This window comes from Bombina bombina, chromosome 2, assembly GCF_027579735.1.
Source record: "Bombina bombina isolate aBomBom1 chromosome 2, aBomBom1.pri, whole genome shotgun sequence".
Classification (NCBI taxonomy): Eukaryota; Metazoa; Chordata; class Amphibia; order Anura; family Bombinatoridae; genus Bombina; species Bombina bombina.
The window spans coordinates 149358658-149385768 of NC_069500.1; the positions used below are offsets into that span (position 1 = coordinate 149358658).

Below are 27111 nucleotides of genomic sequence, written 5' to 3' on the forward strand. Positions count from 1 at the left end.
ATATTCAGTAATAAAGTGTTTTCAGTTTGAAATTTAAAGTGACAGTAACGGTTTTATTTTAAAACGTTTTTTTTGTGCTTTGTTGACAAGTTTAAGCCTGTTTAACATGTCTGTACCATCAGATAAGCTATGTTCTATATGTATGAAAGCCAATGTGTCTCCCCATTTAAATTTATGTGATAATTGTGCCATAGTGTCCAAACAAAGTAAGGACAGTAATGCAACAGATAATGATATTGCCCAAGATGATTCCTCAGATGAGGGGAGTAAACATGATACTACATCATCCCCTACTGTGTCTACACCAGTTATGCCCACACAGGAGGCCCCTAGTACATCTAGTGCGCCAATACTTATTACCATGCAACAATTAACGGCTGTAATGGATAACTCCATAGCAAATCTTTTATCCAAAATGCCTACTTATCAGAGAAAGCGCGATTGCTCTGTTTTAAACACTGAAGAGCAAGAGGACGCTGATGATAACTGTTCTGACATACCCTCACACCAATCTCAAGGGGCCATGAGGGAGGTTTTGTCTGATGGAGAAATTTCAGATTCAGGAAAAATTTCTCATCAAGCTGAACCTGATGTTGTGACATTTAAATTTAAATTAGAACATCTCCGTGCACTGCTTAAGGAGGTGTTATCTACTCTGGATGATTGTGACAATTTGGTCATTCCAGAGAAATTATGTAAGATGGACAAGTTCCTAGAGGTTCCGGTGCCCCCCGACGCTTTTCCTATACCCAAGCGGGTGGCGGACATAGTAAATAAAGAGTGGGAAAGGCCCGGCATACCTTTTGTTCCCCCCCCTATATTTAAGAAATTATTTCCTATAGTCGACCCCAGAAAGGACTTATGGCAGACAGTCCCCAAGGTCGAGGGGGCGGTTTCTACTCTAAACAAACGCACTACTATTCCTATCGAAGATAGTTGTGCTTTCAAAGATCCTATGGATAAGAAATTAGAGGGTTTGCTTAAAAAGATTTTTGTACAGCAAGGTTACCTTCTACAACCAATTTCATGCATTGTTCCTGTCACTACGGCAGCGTGTTTCTGGTTCGAGGAACTAGAAAAATCGCTCAGTAAAGAATCTTCGTATGAGGAGGTTATGGACAGAGTTCAAGCACTTAAATTGGCTAACTCTTTTGTTTTAGATGCCGCTTTGCAATTAGCTAGATTAGCGGCGAAAAATTCAGGGTTTGCTGTCGTGGCGCGCAGAGTGCTTTGGCTAAAGTCTTGGTCAGCGGATGTGTCTTCCAAGACAAAATTGCTTAACATTCCTTTCAAAGGTAAAACATTATTTGGACCTGATTTGAAAGATATTATTTCAGACATCACTAGGGGAAAGGGCCACGCCCTCCCACAGGATAGGTCTTTTAAGGCTAAAAATAAGCCTAATTTTCGTCCCTTTCGCAGAAACGGACCAGTCTCTAATTCTGTATCCTCTAAGCAAGAGGGTAATACTTCACAACCCAAACCAGCCTGGAAACCAATGCAAGGCTGGAACAAGGGTAAGCAGGCCAAGAAGCCTACCACTGCTACCAAAATAGCATGAAGGGATAGCCCCCGATCCGGGACCGGATCTAGTGGGGGGCAGACTTTCTCTCTTTGCTCAGGCTTGGGCAAGAGATGTTCAGGATCCTTGGGCGCTAGAAATAGTTTCTCAAGGTTATCTCCTGGAATTCAAGGAACTACCCCCAAGGGGAAGGTTCCACAGGTCTCAATTATCTTCATACCAAATAAAGAGACAGGAATTCTTACATTGTGTAGAAGACCTGTTAAAGATGGGAGTGATACATCCAGTTCCAATAAGAGAACAAGGAATGGGATTTTATTCCAATCTGTTCATAGTTCCCAAAAAAGAGGGAACATTCAGACCAATTTTGGATCTAAAGATCCTAAACAAATTTCTCAGGGTACCATCGTTCAAAATGGAAACTATTCGAACGATCCTACCTACTATCCAGGAAAATCAATTTATGACTACCGTGGATTTAAAGGATGCGTACCTACATATTCCTATCCACAAGGAACATCATCAGTTCCTAAGGTTCGCTTTTCTGGACAAGCATTACCAGTTTGTGGCACTTCCATTCGGATTAGCCACTGCTCCAAGGATTTTCACAAAGGTACTAGGGTCCCTTCTAGCGGTTCTAAGACCAAGGGGCATTGCAGTAGTACCTTACTTGGACGACATCCTGATTCAAGCGTCGTCCCTGTCAAAAGCAAAGGCTCATACGGACATCGTCCTAGCCTTTCTCAGATCTCACGGATGGAAGGTGAACAAAGAAAAAAGTTCTCTGTCCCCGTCAACAAGAGTTCCCTTCTTGGGAACAATAATAGATTCATTAGAAATGAGGATTTTTCTGACAGAGGTCAGAAAATCAAAACTTCTAAGCTCTTGTCAAGTACTTCACTCTGTTCCTCGTCCTTCCATAGCGCAGTGCATGGAAGTAATAGGATTGATGGTTGCAACAATGGACATAGTTCCTTTTGCATGAATTCATCTAAGACCATTACAACTGTGCATGCTCAGACAGTGGAATGGGGATTATACAGACTTGTCTCCGACGATTCAAGTAGATCAGAAGACCAGAGATTCACTCCGTTGGTGGCTGACCCTGGACAATCTGTCACAGGGAATGAGCTTCCGCAGACCAGAGTGGGTCATTGTCACGACCGACGCCAGCCTAGTGGGCTGGGGCGCGGTCTGGGAATCCCTGAAAGCTCAGGGTCTATGGTCTCGGGAAGAGTCTCTTCTCCCGATAAACATTCTGGAACTGAGAGCGATATTCAATGCTCTCAGAGCTTGGCCTCAACTAGCAAAGGCCAAATTCATAAGGTTTCAGTCAGACAACATGACGACCGTTGCATATATCAATCATCAGGGGGGAACAAGGACTTCCCTGGCGATGAAAGAAGTGACCAAGATAATTCAATGGCGGAGGATCACTCCTGCCACTTGTCTGCGATCCACATCCCAGGAGTGGAAAATTGGGAAGCGGATTTTCTGAGTCGTCAGACATTCCATCCGGGGGAGTGGGAACTCCATCTGGAAATCTTTGCCCAAATAACTCAATTATGGGGCATTCCAGACATGGATCTGATGGCGTCTCGTCAGAACTTCAAGGTTCCTTGCTACGGGTCCAGATCCAGGGATCCCAAGGCGACCCTAGTAGATGCACTAGTAGCACCTTGGACCTTCAACCTAGCTTATGTATTCCCACCGTTTCCTCTCATCCCCAGGCTGGTAGCCAGGATCAATCAGGAGAGGGCCTCGGTGATCTTGATAGCTCCTGCGTGGCCACGCAGGACTTGGTATGCAGACCTGGTGAATATGTCATCGGCTCCACCATGGAAGCTACCTTTGAGACAGGACCTTCTTGTTCAGGGTCCATTCGAACATCCGAATCTGGTTTCCCTCCAACTGACGGCTTGGAGATTGAACGCTTGATTTTATCAAAGCGTGGGTTTTCAGATTCTGTAATAGATACTCTGATTCAGGCTAGAAAGCCTGTAACTAGAAAAATTTACCATAAAATATGGAAAAAATATATCTGTTGGTGTGAATCTAAAGGATTCCCATGGAACAAGATAAAAATTCCTAAGATTCTATCCTTTCTACAAAAAGGTTTGGAGGAAGGATTATCTGCAAGTTCTCTGAAGGGACAGATCTCTGCTTTATCTGTTTTACTTCACAAAAGACTGGCAGCTGTGCCAGATGTTCAAGCATTTGTTCAGGCTCTGGTTAGGATCAAGCCTGTTTACAGACCTTTGACTCCTCCCTGGAGTCTAAATCTAGTTCTTTCAGTTCTTCAAGGGGTTCCGTTTGAACCCTTACATTCCGTAGATATTAAGTTATTATCTTGGAAAGTTTTGTTTTTGGTTGCAATTTCTTCTGCTAGAAGAGTTTCAGAGTTATCTGCTCTGCAGTGTTCTCCGCCCTATCTGGTGTTCCATGCAGATAAGGTGGTTTTGCGTACTAAGCCTGGTTTTCTTCCGAAAGTTGTTTCCAACAAAAATATTAACCAGGAGATAGTTGTACCTTCTTTGTGTCCGAATCCAGTTTCAAAGAAGGAACGTTTGTTACACAATTTGGACGTAGTCCGTGCTCTAAAATTCTATTTAGAGGCTACTAAAGATTTCAGACAAACATCTTCCTTGTTTGTTGTTTATTCTGGTAAAAGGAGAGGTCAAAAAGCGACTTCTACCTCTCTTTCCTTTTGGCTTAAAAGCATTATCCGATTGGCTTATGAGACTGCCGGACGGCAGCCTCCTGAAAGAATCACAGCTCACTCCACTAGGGCTGTGGCTTCCACATGGGCCTTCAAGAACGAGGCTTCTGTTGACCAGATATGTAAGGCAGCGACTTGGTCTTCACTGCACACTTTTGCCAAATTTTACAAATTTGATACTTTTGCTTCTTCGGAGGCTATTTTTGGGAGAAAGGTTTTGCAAGCCGTGGTGCCTTCCATTTAGGTGACCTGATTTGCTCCCTCCCTTCATCCGTGTCCTAAAGCTTTGGTATTGGTTCCCACAAGTAAGGATGACGCCGTGGACCGGACACACCAATGTTGGAGAAAACAGAATTTATGCTTACCTGATAAATTACTTTCTCCAACGGTGTGTCCGGTCCACGGCCCGCCCTGGTTTTTTAATCAGGTCTGATGAATTATTTTCTCTAACTACAGTCACCACGGTATCATATGGTTTCTCCTATATATATATTTCCTCCTGTCCGTCGGTCGAATGACTGGGGTGGGCGGAGCCTAGGAGGGATCATGTGACCAGCTTTGCTGGGACTCTTTGCCATTTCCTGTTGGGGAAGAGAATATCCCACAAGTAAGGATGACGCAGTGGACCGGACACACCGTTGGAGAAAGTAATTTATCAGGTAAGCATAAATTCTGTTTTCTAAGTCAAGTTCCATTCCTCAGAAAATTACTTTACTGTATATATTTAAATCAGCCTGTTAACAGTCGCTTTCACTGTAATAAAGGCTTTACTTACATTACATTGGTATCAGCAGTATTTTCTTAGTCGATTCCATTCCTTAGAAAAATAATTTACTGCACATACCTCATTTGCAGGATTCCCCGCACGCTATTCCCTTTCTGAAAGTTACCCCACTCCTCAGAATGTGCGAGAACAGCCAGTGGATCTTAGTTACTTCTGCTAAGATCATAGAAAACGCAGGCAGATTCTTCTTCCAAACACTGCCTGAGAAATAAACAGCACACTCCGGTGCCATTTAAAATAACAAACTTTTGATTGAAGAAATAAACTAAGTATAAAAACACCACAGACTTCTCACAACCTCCTAACAAGTTGAGTTGCAAGAGAATGACTGAATATGACATGTGAGGGGAGGAGCTATATAGCAACTCTGCTTGGGTGATCCTCTTGCAACTTCCTGTTGGGAAGGGAATATATTCCCATAAGTAATGATGACCCGTGGACTGAATACACTTAACAAGAGAAATAGTGAAGTGCGTCTTTATTAAGAACCACACAACATAAGACACAATTATCAGCCCACTAACACTATATAACCTCAATCCTTATGAGGTAAGTTAAAAGCCAGAGTATACAATTCAATACAGTGATAATCGGATATTACAATAGCCTCAGAGTCATTGATGACTCAAACTGTACCCGTACTGAAATTTATCAGGTAAGCATAAATTATGTTTCTTCTGTTAAGTGTGATCAGTCCACGGGTCATCATTACTTCTGGGATATTACTCCTCCCCAACAGGAAGTGCAAGAGGATTCACCCAGCAGAGCTGCATATAGCTCCTCCCCCCTACGTCACTCCCAGTCATTCTCTTGCACCCAACGACTAGATAGGATGTGTGAGAGGACTATGGTGATTATACTTAGTTTTATATCTTCAATCAAAAGTTTATTATTTTATAATAGCACCGGAGTGTGTTATTACCTCTCTGGCAGAGTTTGAAGAAGAATCTACCAGAGTTTTTACTATGATTTTAGCCGGAGTAGTTAAGATCATATTGCTGTTTCTCGGCCATCTGAGGAGAGGTAAACTTCAGATCAGGGGACAGCGGGCAGATTAATCTGCAAAGAGGTATGTAGCAGCTTTTATTTTCTGACAATGGAATTGATGAGAAAATCCTGCCATACCGATATAATGTCATGTATGTATATTTTACACTTTAGTATTCTGGGGAATGGTACTTCACTGGAATTACACTGTGTACATAAAACTTTAGCCTATTTTGCAGGGACTAGCAACAGGCTTTTTAATAACTCTTAATTTATGTTAAACGTTTTTGCTGGAATGTAAAATCGTTTTCATTTTCTGAGGTACTGAGTGAATAAATATTTGGGCACTATTTTTCCACTTGGCAGTTGCTTGATCTAATTTCTGACAGTTTCTGATCTCTCTCACTGTTGTGTGTGAGGGGGAGGGGCCGTTTTTTGGCGCTTTTGCTACGCATCAAAAAATTTCAGTCAGCAGCTCTTTGTATTTCCTGCATGATCCGGTTCATCTCTACAGAACTCAGGGGTCTTCAAAACTTGTTTTGAGGGAGGTAATTCTCACAGCAGAGCTGTGAGATTGTAGTTGACTGTGATAAAAAACGTTTATTCTGTAATTTTTTTTCTGCTATCAGAGTTAGTTGTCTTTGCTAATGGGAACAAACCTTTGCTAAAGTTGTGTTGTTTACAAGGATTGATGCTATAACTGTTTCAGTTTATTAATTTTCAACTGTCATAAATCTTCTGTGCTTCTTATAGGCACAGTACGTTTTTCATAATATTTTACTAGAATTGTATTCCAAGTTGCAAGTTTATTTGCTAGTGTGTTAAACATGTCTGATTCAGAGGAAGATACCTGTGTTATTTGTTCCAATGCCAAAGTGGAGCCCAATAGAAATTTATGTACTAACTGTATTGATGCTACTTTAAATAAAAGTCAATCTGTACAAATTGAACAAATTTCACCAAACAGCGAGGGGAGAGTTATGCCGACTAACTCTCCTCACGTGTCAGTACCTGCATCTCCCGCTCGGGAGGTGCGCGATATTGTGGCGCCCAGTACATCTGGGCGGCCATTACAGATAACATTACAAGATATGGCTACTGTTATGACTGAAGTTTTGGCTAAATTACCAGAACTAAGAGGCAAGCGTGATCACTCTGGGGTGAGAACAAAGTGCGCTGATAATACTAGGGCCATGTCAGATACTGCGTCACAGCTTGCAGAACATGAGGACGGAGAGCTTCTGTCTGCGGCTGACGGTTCTGATCCAAACAGATTGGATTCAGATATTTCAAATTTTAAATTTAAGCTGGAGAACCTCCGTGTATTACTAGGGGAGGTGTTAGCGGCTCTGAATGATTGTAACACAGTTGCAATACCAGAGAAAATGTGTAGGTTGGATAAATATTTTGCGGTACCAACGAGTACCGACGTTTTTCCTATACCTAAAAGACTAACTGAAATTATTACTAAAGAGTGGGATAGACCCGGTGTGCCGTTCTCACCCCCTCCGATATTTAGAAAAATGTTTCCAATAGACGCCACCACACGGGACTTATGGCAGACGGTCCCTAAGGTGGAGGGAGCAGTTTCTACTTTAGCTAAGCGTACCACTATCCCGGTGGAGGATAGCTGTGCCTTTTCAGATCCAGTGGATAAAAAGTTAGAGGGTTACCTTAAGAAAATGTTTGTTCAACAAGGTTTTATATTGCAACCCCTTGCATGCATTGCGCCGGTCACGGCTGCGGCGGCATTCTGGTTTGAGTCGCTGGAAGAGACCATTAATTCAGCTACTCTGGATGACATTACGGACAAGCTTAGAGTCCTTAAACTAGCTAATTCATTCATTTCGGAGGCCGTAGTACATTTAACTAAACTTACGGCTAAGAATTCAGGATTCGCCATTCAGGCACGCAGAGCACTGTGGCTAAAATCCTGGTCAGCTGATGTTACTTCTAAGTCTAAATTACTTAATATACCTTTTAAAGGGCAGACCTTATTTGGGCCTGGTTTGAAAGAAATTATCGCTGACATTACAGGAGGTAAAGGCCACGCCCTGCCTCAAGACAGGGCCAAACCTAAGGCCAGACAGTCTAATTTTCGTTCCTTTCGGAATTTCAAAGCAGGAGCAGCATCAACTTCCTCTGCTCCAAAACAAGAAGGATCTGTTGCTCGCTACAGACAAGGCTGGAGACCTAACCAGTCTTGGAACAAAGGCAAGCAGGCCAGGAAACCTGCTGCTGCCCCTAAAACAGCATGAATTGAGGGCCCCCGATCCGGGATCGGATCTAGTGGGGGGCAGACTTTCTGGCTTGGGCAAGAGATGTCCAGGATCCCTGGGCGCTAGAGATAATATCTCAGGGATACCTTCTGGACTTCAAATACTCTCCTCCAAGAGAGAGATTTCATCTGTCAAGGTTGTCGACAAACCAAACAAAGAAAGAGGCGTTTCTACGCTGCGTACAAGAGCTTTTGTTAATGGGAGTAATCCATCCAGTTCCACGGTCGGAACAGGGACAAGGGTTTTACTCAAATCTGTTTGTGGTTCCCAAAAAAGAGGGAACTTTCAGACCAATCCTGGACTTAAAAATCCTAAACAAATTCCTAAGAGTTCCATCGTTCAAGATGGAGACTATTCGGACAATTTTACCCATGATCCAAAGGGGTCAGTACATGACCACAGTGGATTTAAAGGATGCTTACCTTCACATACCGATTCACAAAGATCATTACCGGTACCTAAGGTTTGCCTTCCTAGACAGGCATTACCAGTTTGTAGCTCTTCCATTCGGATTGGCTACAGCTCCAAGAATCTTCACAAAGGTTCTGGGTGCTCTTCTGGCGGTACTAAGACCGCGGGGAATCTCGGTAGCTCCGTACCTAGACGACATTCTGATACAAGCTTCAAGCTTTCAAACTGCCAAGTCTCATACAGAGTTAGTACTGGCATTTCTAAGGTCACATGGATGGAAGGTGAACGAAAAGAAAAGTTCACTCGTTCCACTCACAAGAGTTCCCTTCCTGGGGACTCTTATAGATTCTGTAGAAATGAAGATTTACCTGACAGAAGACAGGTTAACAAGACTTCAAAGTGCTTGCCGCACCCTTCATTCCATTCAACACCCGTCAGTGGCTCTATGCATGGAGGTAATCGGCTTGATGGTAGCGGCAATGGACATAGTACCCTTTGCACGCTTACACCTCAGACCACTGCAACTGTGCATGCTAAGTCAGTGGAATGGGGATTACTCAGACTTGTCCCCTTCTCTGAATCTGGATCAAGAGACCAGAAATTCTCTTCTATGGTGGCTTTCTCGGCCACATCTGTCCAGGGGGATGCCATTCAGCAGGCCAGACTGGACAATTGTAACAACAGACGCCAGCCTTCTAGGTTGGGGTGCCATCTGGAATTCTCTGAAGGCTCAGGGACAATGGAGTCAGGAGGAGAGTCTCCTACCAATAAACATTCTGGAATTGAGAGCAGTTCTCAATGCCCTCCTGGCTTGGCCCCAGTTGACAACTCGGGGGTTCATCAGGTTTCAGTCGGACAACATCACGACTGTAGCTTACATCAACCATCAGGGAGGGACAAGAAGCTCCCTAGCAATGATGGAAGTAACAAAGATAATTCGCTGGGCAGAGTTTCACTCTTGCCACCTGTCAGCAATCCACATCCCGGGAGTGGAGAACTGGGAGGCGGATTTCTTAAGTCGTCAGACTTTTCATCCGGGGGAGTGGGAACTTCATCCGGAGGTCTTTGCCCAAATACTTCATCAGTGGGGCAAACCAGAGATAGATCTCATGGCGTCTCGACAGAACGCCAAGCTTCCTCGTTACGGGTCCAGATCCAGGGATCCAGGAGCAGTCCTGATAGATGCCCTGACAGCACCTTGGGACTTCAGGATGGCTTACGTGTTTCCACCCTTCCCGATGCTTCCTCGATTGATTGCCAGAATCAAACAGGAGAGAGCATCAGTTATTCTAATAGCACCTGCATGGCCACGCAGGACTTGGTATGCAGACCTGGTGGACATGTCATCCTGTCCACCTTGGTCTCTACCTCTGAAACAGGACCTTCTGATACAGGGTCCTTTCAAACATCAAAATCTAACTTCTCTGAAGCTGACTGCTTGGAAATTGAACGCTTGATTTTATCAAAACGTGGTTTTTCTGAGTCAGTTATTGATACCCTAATACAGGCTAGGAAGCCTGTTACCAGAAGGATTTACCATAAGATATGGCGTAAATACATATATTGGTGCGAATCCAAAGGTTACTCTTGGAGTAAGGTTAGGATTCCTAGGATATTGTCCTTTCTTCAAGAAGGTTTAGAAAAGGGTTTATCTGCTAGTTCATTAAAGGGACAGATCTCAGCTCTGTCCATTCTGTTGCACAAACGTCTGTCAGAAGTTCCAGACGTTCAGGCTTTTTGTCAGGCTTTGGCCAGGATTAAGCCTGTGTTTAAAACTGTTGCTCCGCCATGGAGTTTAAACCTTGTTCTTAACGTTTTACAAGGCGTTCCGTTTGAACCCCTTCATTCCATTGATATAAAGTTGTTATCTTGGAAAGTTCTATTTTTAATGGCTATTTCCTTGGCTCGAAGAGTCTCTGAGTTATCAGCCTTACATTGTGATTCTCCTTATTTGATTTTTCATTCGGATAAGGTAGTTCTGCGTACTAAACCTGGGTTCTTACCTAAGGTAGTCACTAACAGGAATATCAATCAAGAGATTGTTGTTCCTTCTTTGTGTCCAAATCCTTCTTCGAAGAAGGAACGTCTTCTGCACAATCTGGATGTAGTTTGTGCCCTAAAGTTTTACTTACAGGCAACTAAGGAATTTCGACAAACGTCTTCCCTGTTTGTCGTTTACTCTGGTCAGAGGAGAGGTCAAAAGGCTTCTGCTACCTCTCTTTCTTTCTGGCTTCGTAGCATAATTCGTTTAGCCTATGAGACTGCTGGACAGCAGCCTCCTGAAAGAATTACAGCTCATTCTACTAGAGCTGTGGCTTCCACTTGGGCCTTTAAGAATGAGGCCTCTGTTGAACAGATTTGCAAGGCTGCAACTTGGTCTTCGCTTCATACTTTTTCCAAATTTTACAAATTTGACACTTTTGCTTCCTCGGAGGCTATTTTTGGGAGAAAGGTTCTTCAGGCAGTGGTTCCTTCTGTATAAAGAGCCTGCCTATCCCTCCCGTCATCCGTGTACTTTTGCTTTGGTATTGGTATCCCAGAAGTAATGATGACCCGTGGACTGATCACACTTAACAGAAGAAAACATAATTTATGCTTACCTGATAAATTCCTTTCTTCTGTAGTGTGATCAGTCCACAGCCCGCCCTGTTTTTTAAGGCAGGTAAATATTTTTTAAATTATACTCCAGTCACCACTTCACCCTTGGCTTCTCCTTTCTCGTTGGTCCTTGGTCGAATGACTGGGAGTGACGTAGGGGGAGGAGCTATATGCAGCTCTGCTGGGTGAATCCTCTTGCACTTCCTGTTGGGGAGGAGTAATATCCCAGAATTAATGATGACCCGTGGACTGATCACACTACAGAAGAAAGGAATTTATCAGGTAAGCATAAATTATGTTTTTTTTGGACCTTTTTGTCTGTTCCCCTTGCATATATCCTGAGACATCAAACTCTTCAGTGAGGATTCTACACTCAGCTTCAGCTTACAGCACAGTGGATTCAGATTGGATTCGTTACAGATCTTGGAGAGGTATCTGTGAAGGGTGACTACTTACCTCAAACTGATTGAGGTTCCTTGAAGTAAGTTCTTAGGTATAAGGGAGATATTACCCCACTATCTTTATATTACCACAGAAAAAAGGCGCAGAACACAAACTTTTTTGTCCATATTCTCTTTTTGTGGAGGCATAGTGGGAGTCTTCACACACTATTTTGATTCAGCTGCCTATCTTCAGATTTATTATATCTGTGGACTCTGCGTATCTGCACATATATTTTATGTTTAATTTGCATAGCAATATATTATTTATGGTATTTTATTTAATGTTGGTATACATCCTTGAGTGACAATAGGACAGCACAGATATCATATCTTTTTGTTTATATATATATCTCTCAATGAAGACACATTACCATTTAAAGGGACAGTCTAGTCAAAATTAAACTTCCAAGATTAAAAAATGGCATGCAATTTTAAACAGCTTTACAATTTATTTTGATAAAATTTGCTTTGTTCTCTTGGTATTCTTTGTTGAAAGCTAAACCTAGGTAGGCTCATCTGCTAATTTCACAGCTAGATCGTACTAGTTCATGTGTGCCATATAGCTAGCATGTTCATCCCTGTGTAGTTATTTATGAGTCAGCACTGTCTGGCAAGTCTGTCAAAAGAGCTGAGATAAGGGGGCAGTCTGCAGAAGCTTAGATACAAGGGAATCACACAGGTAAAACGAGTATTAATATAAAAGTGCTGGTTATGCAAATCTTGGGAATGGGTAATTAAGGGATTATCTATCTTTTTAAACAATAAACATTTTCAAGTACATTGTCCCTTTAAGCAAGATGGTCTGACAACACCAAGCTCTCCATTTTCAAGGTGGTACAAATTCCGAGTCACCTAGCTACAGTTGTCATTCCCCCTGCCCCCCCCCCCCCCCCGAACCGGTTTCCTAGTGACCATTGGCTTCAGGCAGACCTTTAAAGGGACATTAAACCCAAAAATTTTATTTCATTATTCAGACAGAGAATACAATTTTAAACAACATTCCAATTTACTTCTATTATCTAATTTGCTTCATTCTTTAGATATCCTTAGTAAAAGAAATAGCAATGCACATGGATGAGCCAGTCACACGAGGCATCTATGTGCAGCCACCAATCAGAAGCTACTGAGCCTATCTAGATATGCTTTTCAGGAAAGAATATCAAAAGAACGAAGCAAATTAGATAATAGAAGTAAATTAGAAAGTTGTTTAAAATGTTATTCTCTATCTGAATCATGAAAGAAAAAATTTGGGTTTAATGTCCCTTTAAGCTCACCACTGCAGTACATTTTCTTTTTGATATTTTCTTTTTGATATGGCTGCATTATTTTATGGATGCTATTGTGGATTCATGTTATACAGGTTGCTTCATTACTAGGCTGCTATTTTGCAGAGAGAGGGTTGAACAAGTTAAGGGGATATAAAATCTAATTGTCTTGTTCCTCCCTTGTAATACTTGCCATTGAATTAGACCCTCCCCAAAGAGGTGTGGCAGAGCTGCCCACTCCCCTGGTTACCTATAAGAAGCAATGCTCAAGCACCACCCCTTCCTCTTCCTTGTTTTCGGTCCAACCACAGGGTGGACAGAGCTGGAAAACCCTTTCTAGTATGTTATGGGAATGTTCCTTTTTGGCAGTAATTTATAGCACCAAGGCATTTTTTCCGTTTATTCTTTTATTTGCATTTATGCACCCAATGTTTCTTTGGCTCAGGCCTTTGGTTTGGTGTGCGGTGGTAAGTTTCTCCATCCGGGGTTACTGTGTGGGGGCCACCATATACTGCAATGTCAAGGTGTGAGTACATGCGCATGTTCTCTAAAATAGCCTCAGCACTGCCCTTTTCTGTTGTGCTGGAAACTCTATTATACTTTTTGAGTTTGCCTTCTCCCCATGAAGATATTGTTTGTGAGGAATACAGCTTTTGGATGTTTGTTCCAGTGTATATTGCATGCATGCACATTTTACCTTTTTATGGAGCATTTACCTGCACAGCTGTAAGCCACATTGCTATAATTATCGTGCAGCAATTTACCTGCACAGCTGTAAGCCACAGTGCTATGAATACCATGCAGCATTTACCTGCACAGCTGTAAGCCACAGTGCCATGATTATCATGCTGCATTTACCTGCACAGCTGTAAGTCGCAGTACTATGAATACCATGCAGCAATTTACCTGCACAGCTGTAAGTCGCAGTACTATGATTACCATGCAGCAATTTACCTGCACAGCTGTAAGTCGCAGTACTATGAATACCATGCAGCATTTACCTGCACAGCTGTAAGCCACAGTGCTATGATTATCGTGCAGCATTTACCTGCACAGCTGTGAGCCACAGTGCTATGATTATTATTCTGCATTTACCTGCACAGCTGTAAGTCACAATACTATGATTATTGTGCTGCATTTACCTGCACAGCTGTAAGCCACAGTACTATGATTATCGTACAGCATTTACCTGCACAGCTGTAAGCCACAGTACTATGATTATTGTGCTGCATTTACCTGCACAGCTGTAAGTCACAGTACTATGATTATCGTGCAGCATTTACCTGCACAGCTGTAAGCCACAGTACTATGATTATCGTATAGCATTTACCTGCACAGCTGTAAGTCACAGTATTATGATTATCGTACAGCATTTACCTGCACAGCTGTAAGCCACAGTACTATGATTATTGTGCTACATTTACTTGCACAGCTGTAAGCCACAGTACTATGATTATTGTGCTGCATTTACCTGCACAGCTGTAAGTCACAGTACTATGATTATTGTGCTTCATTTACCTGCACAGCTGTAAGCCACAGTACTATGATTATTGTGCTGCATTTACCTGCACAGCTGTAAGTCACAGTACTATGATTATTGTGCTGCATTTACCTGCACAGCTGTAAGCCACAGTACTATGATTATTGTGCTGCATTTACCTGCACAGCTGTAAGCCAAAGGAAAGGTGGCCCTCGGTTTACAATGGTTCAATTTGCACCGTTTCAGAATAACAACCTTTTTTTCAGTCATGTGACTGCTATTGAAAAGCATTGAGAAGCAGTGCATTGATTAAAATAGCCAGTAGGTGGAGCTGTCCACTTGTGTTGCAGCAAAGATATACAAGCCAAGCAAGCTGAAATTAATCAGTTTAACCAGACCTGAGCTATTGAGCATCTTGCAAAGGAACAAGATCTTCCTGTCTATAAATCAGTCCAGATTGGAATGCATAGAAAGAACTGTTTGCAGAAAAATGAAAGTAAAGTCTGTGTTGTGTGATTATTTTATTAGGTTTATAGTGCTGTTTAGCAAATGTTTTTGTTCATTTAACTTAGTTTAATTATATATTCTGTGTTGTGTGATTATTTTATTAGGTTTATAATGCTGTTTAGCATTTAAAGTCTTCATTTCAAAGCTTTAAAAATAATGTATTAGGTGCTACTTATGACAATTTTGAGAGGGGCCTGGAATCTAACTCCCTTACTTCCCATAGAGTTACATTATAAACTGGGTTTCAATTTACAACGGTTTTGATTTACAACCATTCCTTCTGGAACCTAACCCCAACGTAAACTGAGGGCCACCTGTACTATGATTACATGCAGCTTTTACCTGTTTAACTGTAAGTCACAGTACTAAGATTACCATGCAGCATTTACCTGCACAGCTGTAAGCCACAGTACTGTGATTATCGTGCAGCATTTACCTGCACAGCTCCCTAGGATTTCCTAATTTTGGGTCTTCTTTAGTGATTACAGAATTCTAATATGTCCATAAGTCTTCCCCTGTTAGAGTCAGATTTTAATTAGTACAGCCAGTTGCTTGTGTGTAAGATCTTTTTGACCATGGTATTTTGAATAAAGTCTTTCAGGTCCTATTTTAAATTAAAAAAATCGCACTATTGTAGCATTAATTTACTTAAATAATTCTCTCTCAGGGAGAACAGTGAAGGTTCTGAATGTTAAAATAACTGGAGTTTAAATCTATCAACAGAATTATTGCCATCTTGATGTTGGCACAATACTGTGTCATTTCTAGCTGTTGTTCATGTTCACAGTTCATACATTTTTAGACCGATTTTACAAATACAATGGCAGTTAGTAGGGTTATTTATCATTTTGGCCTCCAGCTTTTAACAGATTCTGTTATTATTGAGTCACTATCTGACATTTCTGGCCCTGGGTACTGACTTTCTTTTCCAGGAATGGAATTGCAGTTTGACTTTATTCAAGCACAAAGTAAAACAAACACAATTTTTAGATGTATTTTACAGCAAAAGGCAGCAAAATAAATAATGACTGTATATTGCAATAATTTTTCATTTTATACATTGTTGAAATGTCAAGTTTAGTGGTCCATTAAAATCACATGCTCTATCTAAATTGTGAAAGAAATAAAATTGGATTTAATGTCCCTTTTAAATATGCATTTTGCTGTTTTTGTTTTGTTTGTTGTTTTTTTTAATTTGGTCTTTTTTTGCTGTCGCCCATGTAATACTATTTCTCTGCTGCAGTGTTTTGTTTTCTGCTGTGCTATTCATATTGCTTTGTTCTAAACATTTGCAGAGTTTTCCGTCTCAACATGGTAATTCAGCTGCACTGGGTGCATTTGACTTAAAGGGACAGTCAACACCAGAATTGTTGTTTAAAAAGAAAGATAATCCCTTTATTACCCATTCCCCAGTTTTGCATAACCAACACTGTTATTATAAATAAACTTTTTACCTTTGTGATTACCTTGTATCTATGCCTCTGCAGACTGCCCCTTATTTCAGTTCTTTTGACAGACTTGCATTTTAGCAAATCGGTGCTGACTCAAGGGTAACTTAACTTGCATGAACTCAATGTTATCTGTTGGAAACACATGAAATAATGCCGTCTAGTGGTCAAAATGCATTGAGATTAGAGAGCAAAGCAAAATTGGTGATAAAAGTAAATTGGAAAGTTGTTTCAAATTACATACCCTATTTAAATCATGAAAGATTTTTTTGGACTTGACTGTCCCTTTAAGCAATGGTAAACTTTCCCTTTTAGATAAACAAATCTGGAATGTTAGGGATATTTTAGACGGAGTTTAATTAATCTGTTGTGATGAAGATACTTCTTAGTGTAGATAGGAGATTCAAATACCCTCCCACTTCAAAACTAAGCTCTAGCTGCAACAAAAGGGCCCTATGACTAGAGCACTGATTGGAGAACAGTTCAAACCATTGGATCGCAAAAAAATAAAATTGAGGTGGACGGCCAGAGCGTGAGGTATATGAATTTCATATCTACATTAAAAAGTAAGTTATATTGCATCATCATTACAACTAATTAATTAAGCTCCATCTAAAATATCACCAATATTCCAGATATGTTTATCCAAAGGTGGAGAGTTTACTCACTTTAAGTACATACTCAATATGCATAATTTTAAATGTTGCCCTTTTTTTTTTCTTGTATTGTGGTTCTACACAGTGTGAGGCTGGGCAATATGGGGAGGAATTTTTGTAAAATTACAAAAAAAATTTGATCTAAAAACGTATTGCACAATGCTAAGCAGCATAATAGTGTTTCTTGTAAGAACTCACCTTGTATATAGAGGATAGCTTTGGGGACCAGTTATTAAAAAGGTGCATTGCAGAACTAGAAAGTGTTAAGAGAAGGACTATGAAACCATGGGGAGGAGAGGTTAACCAGATTGTGTCTATTTAGTGTAGAAAAAAGACGCAAGAGAGGGGATAGGATTACATTATATAAATATATTAATGGGCCATATAGAGAGTTTGCAGGGGCTGTGCATTCCTGGAAGATTGTAAGGGACAAAAGAGAAAGATATTATTTATTTAAAAGGATACTAAACCCAAATTGTTTTCTTTCATGATTCGGATAGAGCATGAACTTTCTAATTTACTCCTATTATCAATTTTCTTTGTTCTCTTGGTATCTTTATTTGGAAAACAGGAATGAAAACTTAGGAGCCGGCCCATTTTAAGTTCAGCACCGCCTAGGTACTGCTTGCTGATTGGTGGCTTAATGTAGCCACCAAACAGCAAGCTCAATCCAAGGTGCTGAACCAAAAAAATTGCATGTTCTATCCGAATCATAAAAGAAAAAAAGAATTTGGGTTTAGTATACCTTTAATCAAATCAAACTGTGGTACATCAATCTATCCAATGTTTCTACTTCAATAAATGTATTGGTCTTTCAACATTTTAAAATCATAGCTAAAGAATGTTTTAAAAGTCTTCACAGTGTCAACTTCATTTTTTGTTAGAGCGAGACCAGAAGTTTTTCAATGGGCAGAATGCTATTTTCTAGATATAACAGTAACACAACATCTGGGACCGATAAAATTCTACCCTAAGATGTGTTGAGAACTACAGAATTTGGCAGTGTTTTACCTTTAAATGCTGTTAATAATGTCAAATAAAATATGGTGGAAGTCATAGTAGTCCTACTATTTTGCCTTAGTATTACTCCAAAATACTCTGAGGACAGGATGAGCCTGGCAGAGGCATTCATTATGGATTGTATAGGAGCTAGGCGGCAGCTAGGGAGACCAGAGAGGATTTAGTGGCAGTAGTCGAGGCGGGAAAGGATGAGTGAGTGGATTAAAATCTTAGTTGTGTCGGGGGGGCGGAGCCTACACTTGGAGCGGCAGGACGTGTCTCTGTGAAGCTCCTGCTTATATTTTGCTAAAATCTGCTTTCTGGCTGACTACAGAGGAACATGCTATAGTATTACTTATCTATTTGGAAGTAGGAATTACTACTACACTTAACCAGCGTTTAGGAGCTGATAAACTGACAAGCCTGACCTATGCTCTCCAAGTAAGCAGCGCGCAACTTTTTGTTGCTAGGCCATATATGACTTATCGACGAGAGGCGCGCAGCTGAGGATCCTGCACAGATCCCCCCCCCAGGTTTCTGGGTTATAAAGTACACAGATACTTCTTGGCACATCAAAAATCTATTCAAGATTGACATTTATTTCTGGGGAACCTCAGACAGTCTCCTTATTGAAGCACTCACCTTACCGCTGTCTTTTCCCAAAATGGCGGCACTGGATACATGGGAACATTACATGCAAGCTACTCTAGACAGCTTCCTTTGTGATTTGGTGTGCGATCTGCACAGACTATTGAAGCCAATGCTCCGGAGTACAGCACCGAGGGGAGACTCGAGTTACATAGTCCCTCAGGAGAGGGAGGGAGACACTGGCACTATAGGTCAGAGGAACACGGACGACCGTGCGATGAGACCGTGCTCACTGTTTGCCATGGCGGGTGATGAACACCCGGCTTACACTTGCAAAGCTGGTGCGGTTTCCATGGTAAGCGGCAAAATTACACAAGAGATCCAAACTCGGCCACTTAAGAATCCCACGCATACAGCAGCTGTACTTACCTGGAGAGACCCTGCTGAGGGACAACCAGGAACTCAAGACCGGCTGCGAGGCCGCAGAAGCGGCTCATCTGATCTGGTGCTGCGCTACTTCAATGCATTTATCAAAGGCACTCTACTTCCACTGGGGACTTTTGCCCGCAAGGTACAGACCGGCCCAGACATATATCCAAAAGAGAGGGATCGGTTAGTACACCATCTACTGACTTTTTATGGCCAGTAACCTCTGGATAGAATTTACTGGAAGAGAAGTATTTTAATGTTCTTTTAGCTGCCTACAGATCGATATTGGGACTGCTCTGCTATAATCATCCTTTCATAGGAACTCTTTACTTTGCAGCTACATTCTATTTGTTTGTTAAAATCTAGTATACATGAACCTTAAGGACGGCACTGAAGCCTGAGACAGGAGAGACTGTAATTTAACTCTGTATTGCACCCCGCGCTGAGTTAGATTTAGTGGTCCTGACTATTTCTACGTGGGTACATATTCTCCTCCCCTGCATATAATTGAAGTTTATGATTTGCATGTGAAGCAGTTAATATTGCTAGATATCGCATGTTTATAGGCATTAGTTTTCTGTTTGTGGAGGAGATATTAGTTTAATTCTGTCACTAGCAATTAGTTATTCGTTATTCACATAAGGAGTATTTTCCTATTTTATGAAATACTTAATTAGCAACATACACAATAGCCTAAATAAGCTTCTTTTTTTTATATACAATGTTCTGTCTAGTTTAAGAGACGTTTTATACCATTAGACAGCTCATTCAATATTTTTACGTGTGAGCTGATGATGTGACTGATTATCTCCACTAGAGGGGAGTAGAGATCTTTCCATGTCCAGTTGGTGTATAGCTAATATAAATGTACATCGAATTTATACCTACTGCTCAGTTATTTTGAGACATATCATAACTGTGAGGTTACTGAAATTTGAGACTTCATTGATGGCTAAAGTAAGTTTATTTACACTTCTAGAAACAATATGTGTGTTTACTGTTAAATTGATTATGCCAAGGGCTGTTAATATGCCTCTGCCTAACATCCTCCTGTAAGGTACTTATGCCTCACAGTCTCAATTGCGATTTAGGCAAGCTGGAATCTTATGGTTTATTAATATGTTGATATGCTATAATCACACTAACATTCCCATACATCTTGCAAGGGTTGTGGTATAGTCACAACTCTTGCTACATAGAGTGACAAATTATAGACTACCAGATCTATATTTCTGTGCATAATTTTTATGAGTATTGAATTTGAGCATAATGACTGATTTTTCCTGTTATACCTATATCTTGCTAATGTAGAGTAATATAAATAACTACCTACTGTTGATGTACTGTCTGCGGCCGAGATGGTACTTTTATAGTCTATTGATAGAGAGAGGTAATTACTCATGGACACACTTATACATTACACGGACCACCCTATGGCTCTAACTCCCTAGAGCTTAAATGCATAACTCTGGATTAACAGCAGCCATATATCTAGTTTGACCAAATTACACAAATATTTATGAAGATCTTATCTCATACCCCCCATGGCAGGATTCTGCATCTTACTGAATCACTATAATATAGCACCTTCTACAACTAATTATTTTACCAAGGTCAGCAATGATGGTTCCCCCTATTAAAATAAAGTTCAACACAAATTTTATCCTCTATGTCCCTAATCTTTCAAATATACGCTTAACCATAGTGAAAATTGATAATCCCCTCCCTTACAATAAGAAAAAATAAGATTCACTGACTGAGACCCAGCAGTGGTCTCTTACAGTTTCTAATAGCCCTCTTTATCTTAATATACTTCCTATAACATTGAAAGATCCAAGAGAGGTCTCATAGTTTGTCTAGAGGGTGTATAGTTGGATAGGCATAATCCACATATTTTGATTATACAAATGTCTTGTAACCTTATTTTTCTTGTTTTCATTTGTTTATGGATTGAATGTCTGGAAATTGCCTCTGTATGTACTCTGTTCTGACATTTCAGCACTGTATGCCTTAAAATGAATCTTAATAAAAAATTAAAAAAAAAAAAAAAAAAAAAAAAAAAAAAATCTTAGTTGTATCTTGTGTAAGGAAATGTCTGATTTTAGAGATGTCTTTAAGTTGGAAGCTGCAGGCTTTAGCCAAGGACTGAATGTGAGGAGTGAAAGAAAGATCTGAGTCAAGTGTGACCCCAAGACATCGGGCATGCAGGGTATATAAAAAGCAGACTGATTAACTATAGATTTTGTGTGTCCTCTTTAAATCTACATTGACAGGATGTTGGTAGAATAGTAGTAACCTGTCAATACCCTTGAGGAATTAGCACAAGTATTTCTTAAACAAAATCTTCTATCTCTTGTTGGAGTGAGATGGTTTTTGAATTGCCTTTACAATATATGCACAATTCATATGGCTTACCCTACAAAGGCAGTTTCTACCTTTTTTTTGGCTGTTAACTCTCGTGTCTCTGCAGAGTGGCATTATTAGTTATCTCCAAATATTTTTAGTATTGCAAACCAGATGCTCAAACTTATGTGGGGGCCCTATTTGGCAGAAAAGTTCCATCTGCTCTAAATTCTGTTAAACTTTTATTTCAAACATGTGCCTTTCAGTTGTATTTTACTTTGTATTGCATTGGGTACTCTTTCTTTACTCTGGAATCATAGTATCACTCTGTATTTTACTTTAATGTTGTCTTTGCTTTCTGCGTGGTTGAGGCAGAGAAACCTACACCACCTTGAAAAGGTAGAGCTTGGAATTTGTCTGTATTACCTTAAAGGAACATTAAACCCCAACATTTTCTTTCATGATTCAGATGAAGAATACCATTTTAAACAACTTTCTAATTTACTTCTATTATATAATTTGCTTCATTCTCTTGATATTCTTTCCTGAAAAGCATATTTAAATAGGCTCAGTAGCTTCTGATTGGTGGCTGCACATAGATGCCTCATGTGATTGGCTCACCCATGTGCATTGCTATTTCTTTAACAAAAGATATCTAAAGAATGAGCAAATTAGATTATAAAAGTAAATTGGAATGTTGTTTAAAATTGTATTTTCTATCTGAATCATGAAAGAATTTTTTGGGGTTTAATGGCCCTTTAAAGGTGAACACATCTTCATAGGTGGTTGCTTTTACCAAACCTGAGCCATAAATAGCCAATATCAAATGGCAAGTACTACATATTTTATACTGACTTAGTTTGTAAAATTGCATGTTCAATACTGGATAGATATATAAAGACATACAGAGAGAAACCGACTCGGAGAGGAATATGTGTATATATAGATAGATCATCTATAAACTCTAAAGAAAATTAAAAAAAGAATTTGGCTGAAGCAACGTTAAATATTACTTTATTAAATGTTTTTTTATTGTACAGGTGTTGAGAGGGCAGCAATATGGAAGAAGCTGTGATGTGTGGAGTGTTGGTTGCAGCATCATAGAAATGTCTTGTGCTAAACCTCCCTGGAATGCTGAAAAGCATTCAAACCATCTTGCTCTCATATTTAAGGTAAGTGTTTTTCAAACAAATTTGTAATCACATTCACAACTAATTTTATTTTTATATATATATATATATATATATATATATATATATATATATATATATATATATATATATATATGTGTGTGTGTAAGTAACAAAAACTTGCACTCGCTGGTCTTTTTTTAACACACTTTTTACTGTGAAAACATGGTGACGTTTCGGGGACAAAATATCCCCTTCCTCAGACACAGTGTAATAACATCTCATACAATATATAGAGCAAACAAACATAGTAACCCCTCCCCCCAATTAAGACCAAAAAAACCGCCTAAATGTAGACATGGTAACCACCTTATGACAATGATAAACAAACAGTGATCATAATAATGGCCTGTCAATACAATGTGTTGTAAAAATAATCAGTGACATTATAGTAACCTAACAGCAGCATGAAACCTTAATTTCTTATGAAAGGCAGTCAATGCAACATTTAAGATTTGCATATTCAAAGATTAGCGTGTTCAGAGATTACAAACAGACACTGCAGCTATCTATAGTGTATCATGGAAATGGCCACAATTCATATTAAAACACTGACTCTGAAAGACATTTTCAACTAACCATATGTAACTATATATAACTACCTGATGATGTAGATCATTCTAACATCGTATCGCTAGTTTGTTATGCACACCGCAAACCGTACAGTGGAGCCGAAAAACCGAAAGTACAGGGGAGGAGCACAGAATGGGGAACAACAGGTCACAGCGTATTCGTTGCCATGGTGACCTAAGGTGTAAACACTACACAAACCGGTTCTAGTGGTGTAAACACTACAAAAAAACGGTGCTATTACATTGCGCATTGCTGTGCATCACAAAACAGGGTGTTACATGTAAGAGTCCCCACCTGTAATATTACACAAAAGTTACAAAATAGCTTAAATAAAATCAAACAGCCTAATGAAATAAAACAGGAAGTTAAACGGCTTAGAGGAGGTAAACAGTGGGGATTGTCAAGAACAATATCGTTAGAACTGACTATTCAAGGAAATCCTAACGTCTATTCATCGTAAGGAGAGTGGATCAGGTCATTCGAATCCTATATACAATTTAAAGGCACAAACAACAGCATAATGTGTTTAAGATGTGTTAAGATTTAGAACACACAGGATTACATATAAGCCTATCGAGAGGAACAACTAACTGGAGCTCATAACCTAATAGCCTCTATAGAAAATGTTTCTATAAATAGTTTTATCTTAAGCAGTTTATTTTCTTGAACTGGTACTAATTTTCATGCCAATCTTTTTAACTAGATTGCAAGTACAACTACAGCTCCATCCATCCCACCACACTTGTCTCCTGGTTTGCGAGATGTGGCACTTCGGTGTTTGGAACTTCAGCCTCAGGACCGGCCACCATCAAGGGAGCTACTGAAGCACCCAGTCTTTCGAACAAAGTGGTAGAAATATTGTACAGAAAGTTGAACTTAAAATTGCTACTGATAAAGAACTTGGAAGATGCCTGAAATACGGGAAACGTCTTGTTATTTTCAGCCATACGTATACATATGTGATGTGCAAATTTCTCCCATCCCATACATGTGATGACAATTTATAATCTTTAAAATTCAAAGTATTCAGAAGTATATTTTTAGCAGACATATACAAAATATTGTGCCTTCCCTCCTATAATACAATTCTATCCCCAGCTCTTTCTTTTATAAGTGATAGTTTGTCTCCCCTTTTCTTACGGTGTAAGAAAAGCCTTAGACACAAACAAATACCATTTTCAGTAGCAAATTGTACACGTGATATGTGAATATGGTAGAGCGATACAAGTCTTGTCTAATTACTGTATCCTTACACTATAGTGTGGCAATGACACGGCTCTGGAACTGGTGATGTGAAATTTGTATACCATTTTCTCGAAAGTGAAATCATAGCCATAAAAAAGTTGAAGTCTGTAAATACATTATACACAATATACTGTTGATCACTGTTGCTCAACATCACGGATGTTGGCGCATCATTTTTTTTTATAGTTACATCATTTCATTTTTAATCTAAAGTTCTTTTTTTAACAGTAGATACTGTAAACTCAATATTAGGTTTATCAGTATCTACATACTTTCACTTTGTTCTCAATATTTTAGCAGGTGATTCTGCAGAGCATGCACAAAGTTCAATCATTTTATCATTCTGAAATCCGGGTGTTTTTTGTTGTTGTTGTTTTCTTAGTATATCCAAGCTGTAGACATGTTCCAAACCAAATCAATTGTATGTAACAAAATTACATGTCCAATTGTCTTGTTTTTATGATTGATCTGCTGTTTTCCTTCTGGTGTACATCATTAATATGAACAGGCTAGTATGCAATTTAAGCCTAAAAAATTAAGTACTTGAAATTATGTAACCTGCTTTAGTGTTGAAGGATCGGACTGTGCATCATCCATAATTGCATTCCAGCCCTCCTCCGCACTAAAGATATATTAGTCACCTGCATGTGTTTTGCTAGTGATATTTTGTGTTACTTTGTACATGTTCTATTTAAATGTTTTTGTTTTTATTTTTTTTGCATGTAGAACTGAAGGAAAATGGCAGCTACTGCATCGCTTTCTTATCTTTTGGTAAAGGTTTTTTTTTTTTTTTTTAATATTTTTTTAAAAAAAAGAAAACAAATTGGTTGTTTTAACTCTTTGGAAGCTGATTGGATTGTTACACTGTGAAAAAAAGAGCTATTCTGAAACTCAGGATTAAACTAAATAAGCTAAAGTACATTTATGAAAATGTACAATGTGCAGATTGGGGTATTTTTTTTAAATAAAATACATACATATATTTAAGTGTTAAATGTGAAATACAAACTTTTTTAAAAAAAATAAAAAAATTGAACATTCCCTTGTGTGACAGACTGGCAAGCTCCAAAGAGCTAAAGTAAACTATTTCTAAATGTGAAAATTGGTAGCGCTAACTGTACTGTACTTGATTCCAATGCTAAGGCAGAAACTATTCTCTTGAAGTCTTAAAACTCTCCTATGTTGTTTTTATCCGCTAATGATGCACTCTGTGATTTTTATATACTGGAAGATTGGTCATTGCATTGATGCTTTTCTTTGGCAAAAATGAACCTCAGCTAATCAGTGTTACTTTTTTAGACTTCTGTCTGTCCTTATATTTTCACTTCCCATCTAATCATTTTATTATTTTTTTTGCTTGTTTCCTTCAGCTTGCTGGTAAATTGTGGTGTTTATTTTTTATGCAGGTTGTGATGTAATCTTATTTCTTTGGATCAAAGCTGGACTGAAAATTATATTGTATAATTGTTGTGATCTTAATATTATTTTTGGTACTTCTTAAGTTGTAAATAACTCCTACTGCTGTTTTATTCCAGTCTCTACTACCTCAGGTGTCCTATAGATATTCTTCTACCAAAGTTCACACACAAATGAGACTATATTTGCTGTATTACTATTGATTCCTAAGACTTCCAGGGCTCAAGGGCTAAAATATCTCTTAGCACCTTACTGTGCAAGCAAATGTTTCAGAATTCTCTGGGTTAAGATAATTTGGCTTAAATATATCCTTTGTTATTTTAAATATATCAAGATATTTTAATTATTAAAGGTTTTTAACCCTTGAACCGATTTTATAGTATCATTTGTACCTATTTTTGTTGTTTTGTCTTTAAGGTAAATAAAAGTTTTTGAACAAATTGGAGGCCTTGTTTTTTTTCTATTGTTTACGTTGTAGTGTTATAATGGAAATTGTAACACTTTGCATATACTGACATATTTTTAAAGGGACAGTACACACCAATTTTCTTTTAACTGCATGTAATAGACATTACTATTAAGAATAATATGCACAGATACTGATATAAAAATCCAGTATAAAACCTTTTAAAAACTTACGTAAAAGCTCCTAATTTAGCACTGTTTTTAAGGTTAGGCTAGGGCACCCACTTCAAGAGATGACCTGATTTTAATTTAGAAAGGTACTTTATGATTTAGCTTGTGATTTTGTGGATTATATTAAAAACAATAATTTTGGTCTGAAGTTTACAACAAATATTTAGAAACATGCAATTGATTTCCTAGACGTTCAATTATTGTGGTCGTTGAAAGGAGAAATTTGATTTAGAAACAATAGGTGGAATACGGATATAACAGTATTGTTAAGTGGTTAGTATAGGAAGTAATTAGTGGTGATTTGGGGCGAAACTAGAAACTAGTGATTTGGGAATTAGAATCTTTATCTGGCCATTCAGATTTAAATATACTGTTATTTGATGAATGGATACTCAGTATTTTTAGTCACTGATGACTAATCATACCATGTGATATGTTTCATCCAATACAACAGCGAGCATGGTAAATGAGATCATAGCAGGAAGTAGTATCCATAAAAACGTACACATAAGATCAGCACTTTCTCATTGTAGAAACATTTACATAAATAAAGTGAGTATGATGATTTGGATCATCTATATTACTCCTAAGGC

General features: G+C 39.1%; 1 protein-coding gene across 1 annotated transcript in view; it reads left to right on the forward strand.

Annotated features, from left to right (window-relative positions):
- MAP3K1 (mitogen-activated protein kinase kinase kinase 1) overlaps positions 1-26322 on the forward strand; it is a 191523-nt gene extending 165201 nt beyond the window's left edge. The window contains exons 19-20 of the mRNA XM_053701287.1: positions 22499-22630; positions 23925-26322. Coding sequence (XP_053557262.1) covers positions 22499-22630; positions 23925-24074 — 282 coding nt within the window. The 3' untranslated portion in view covers positions 24075-26322. The remainder of the gene's footprint in view (positions 1-22498; positions 22631-23924) is intronic.
- The last annotated feature ends 789 nt before the right edge of the window (positions 26323-27111 follow it).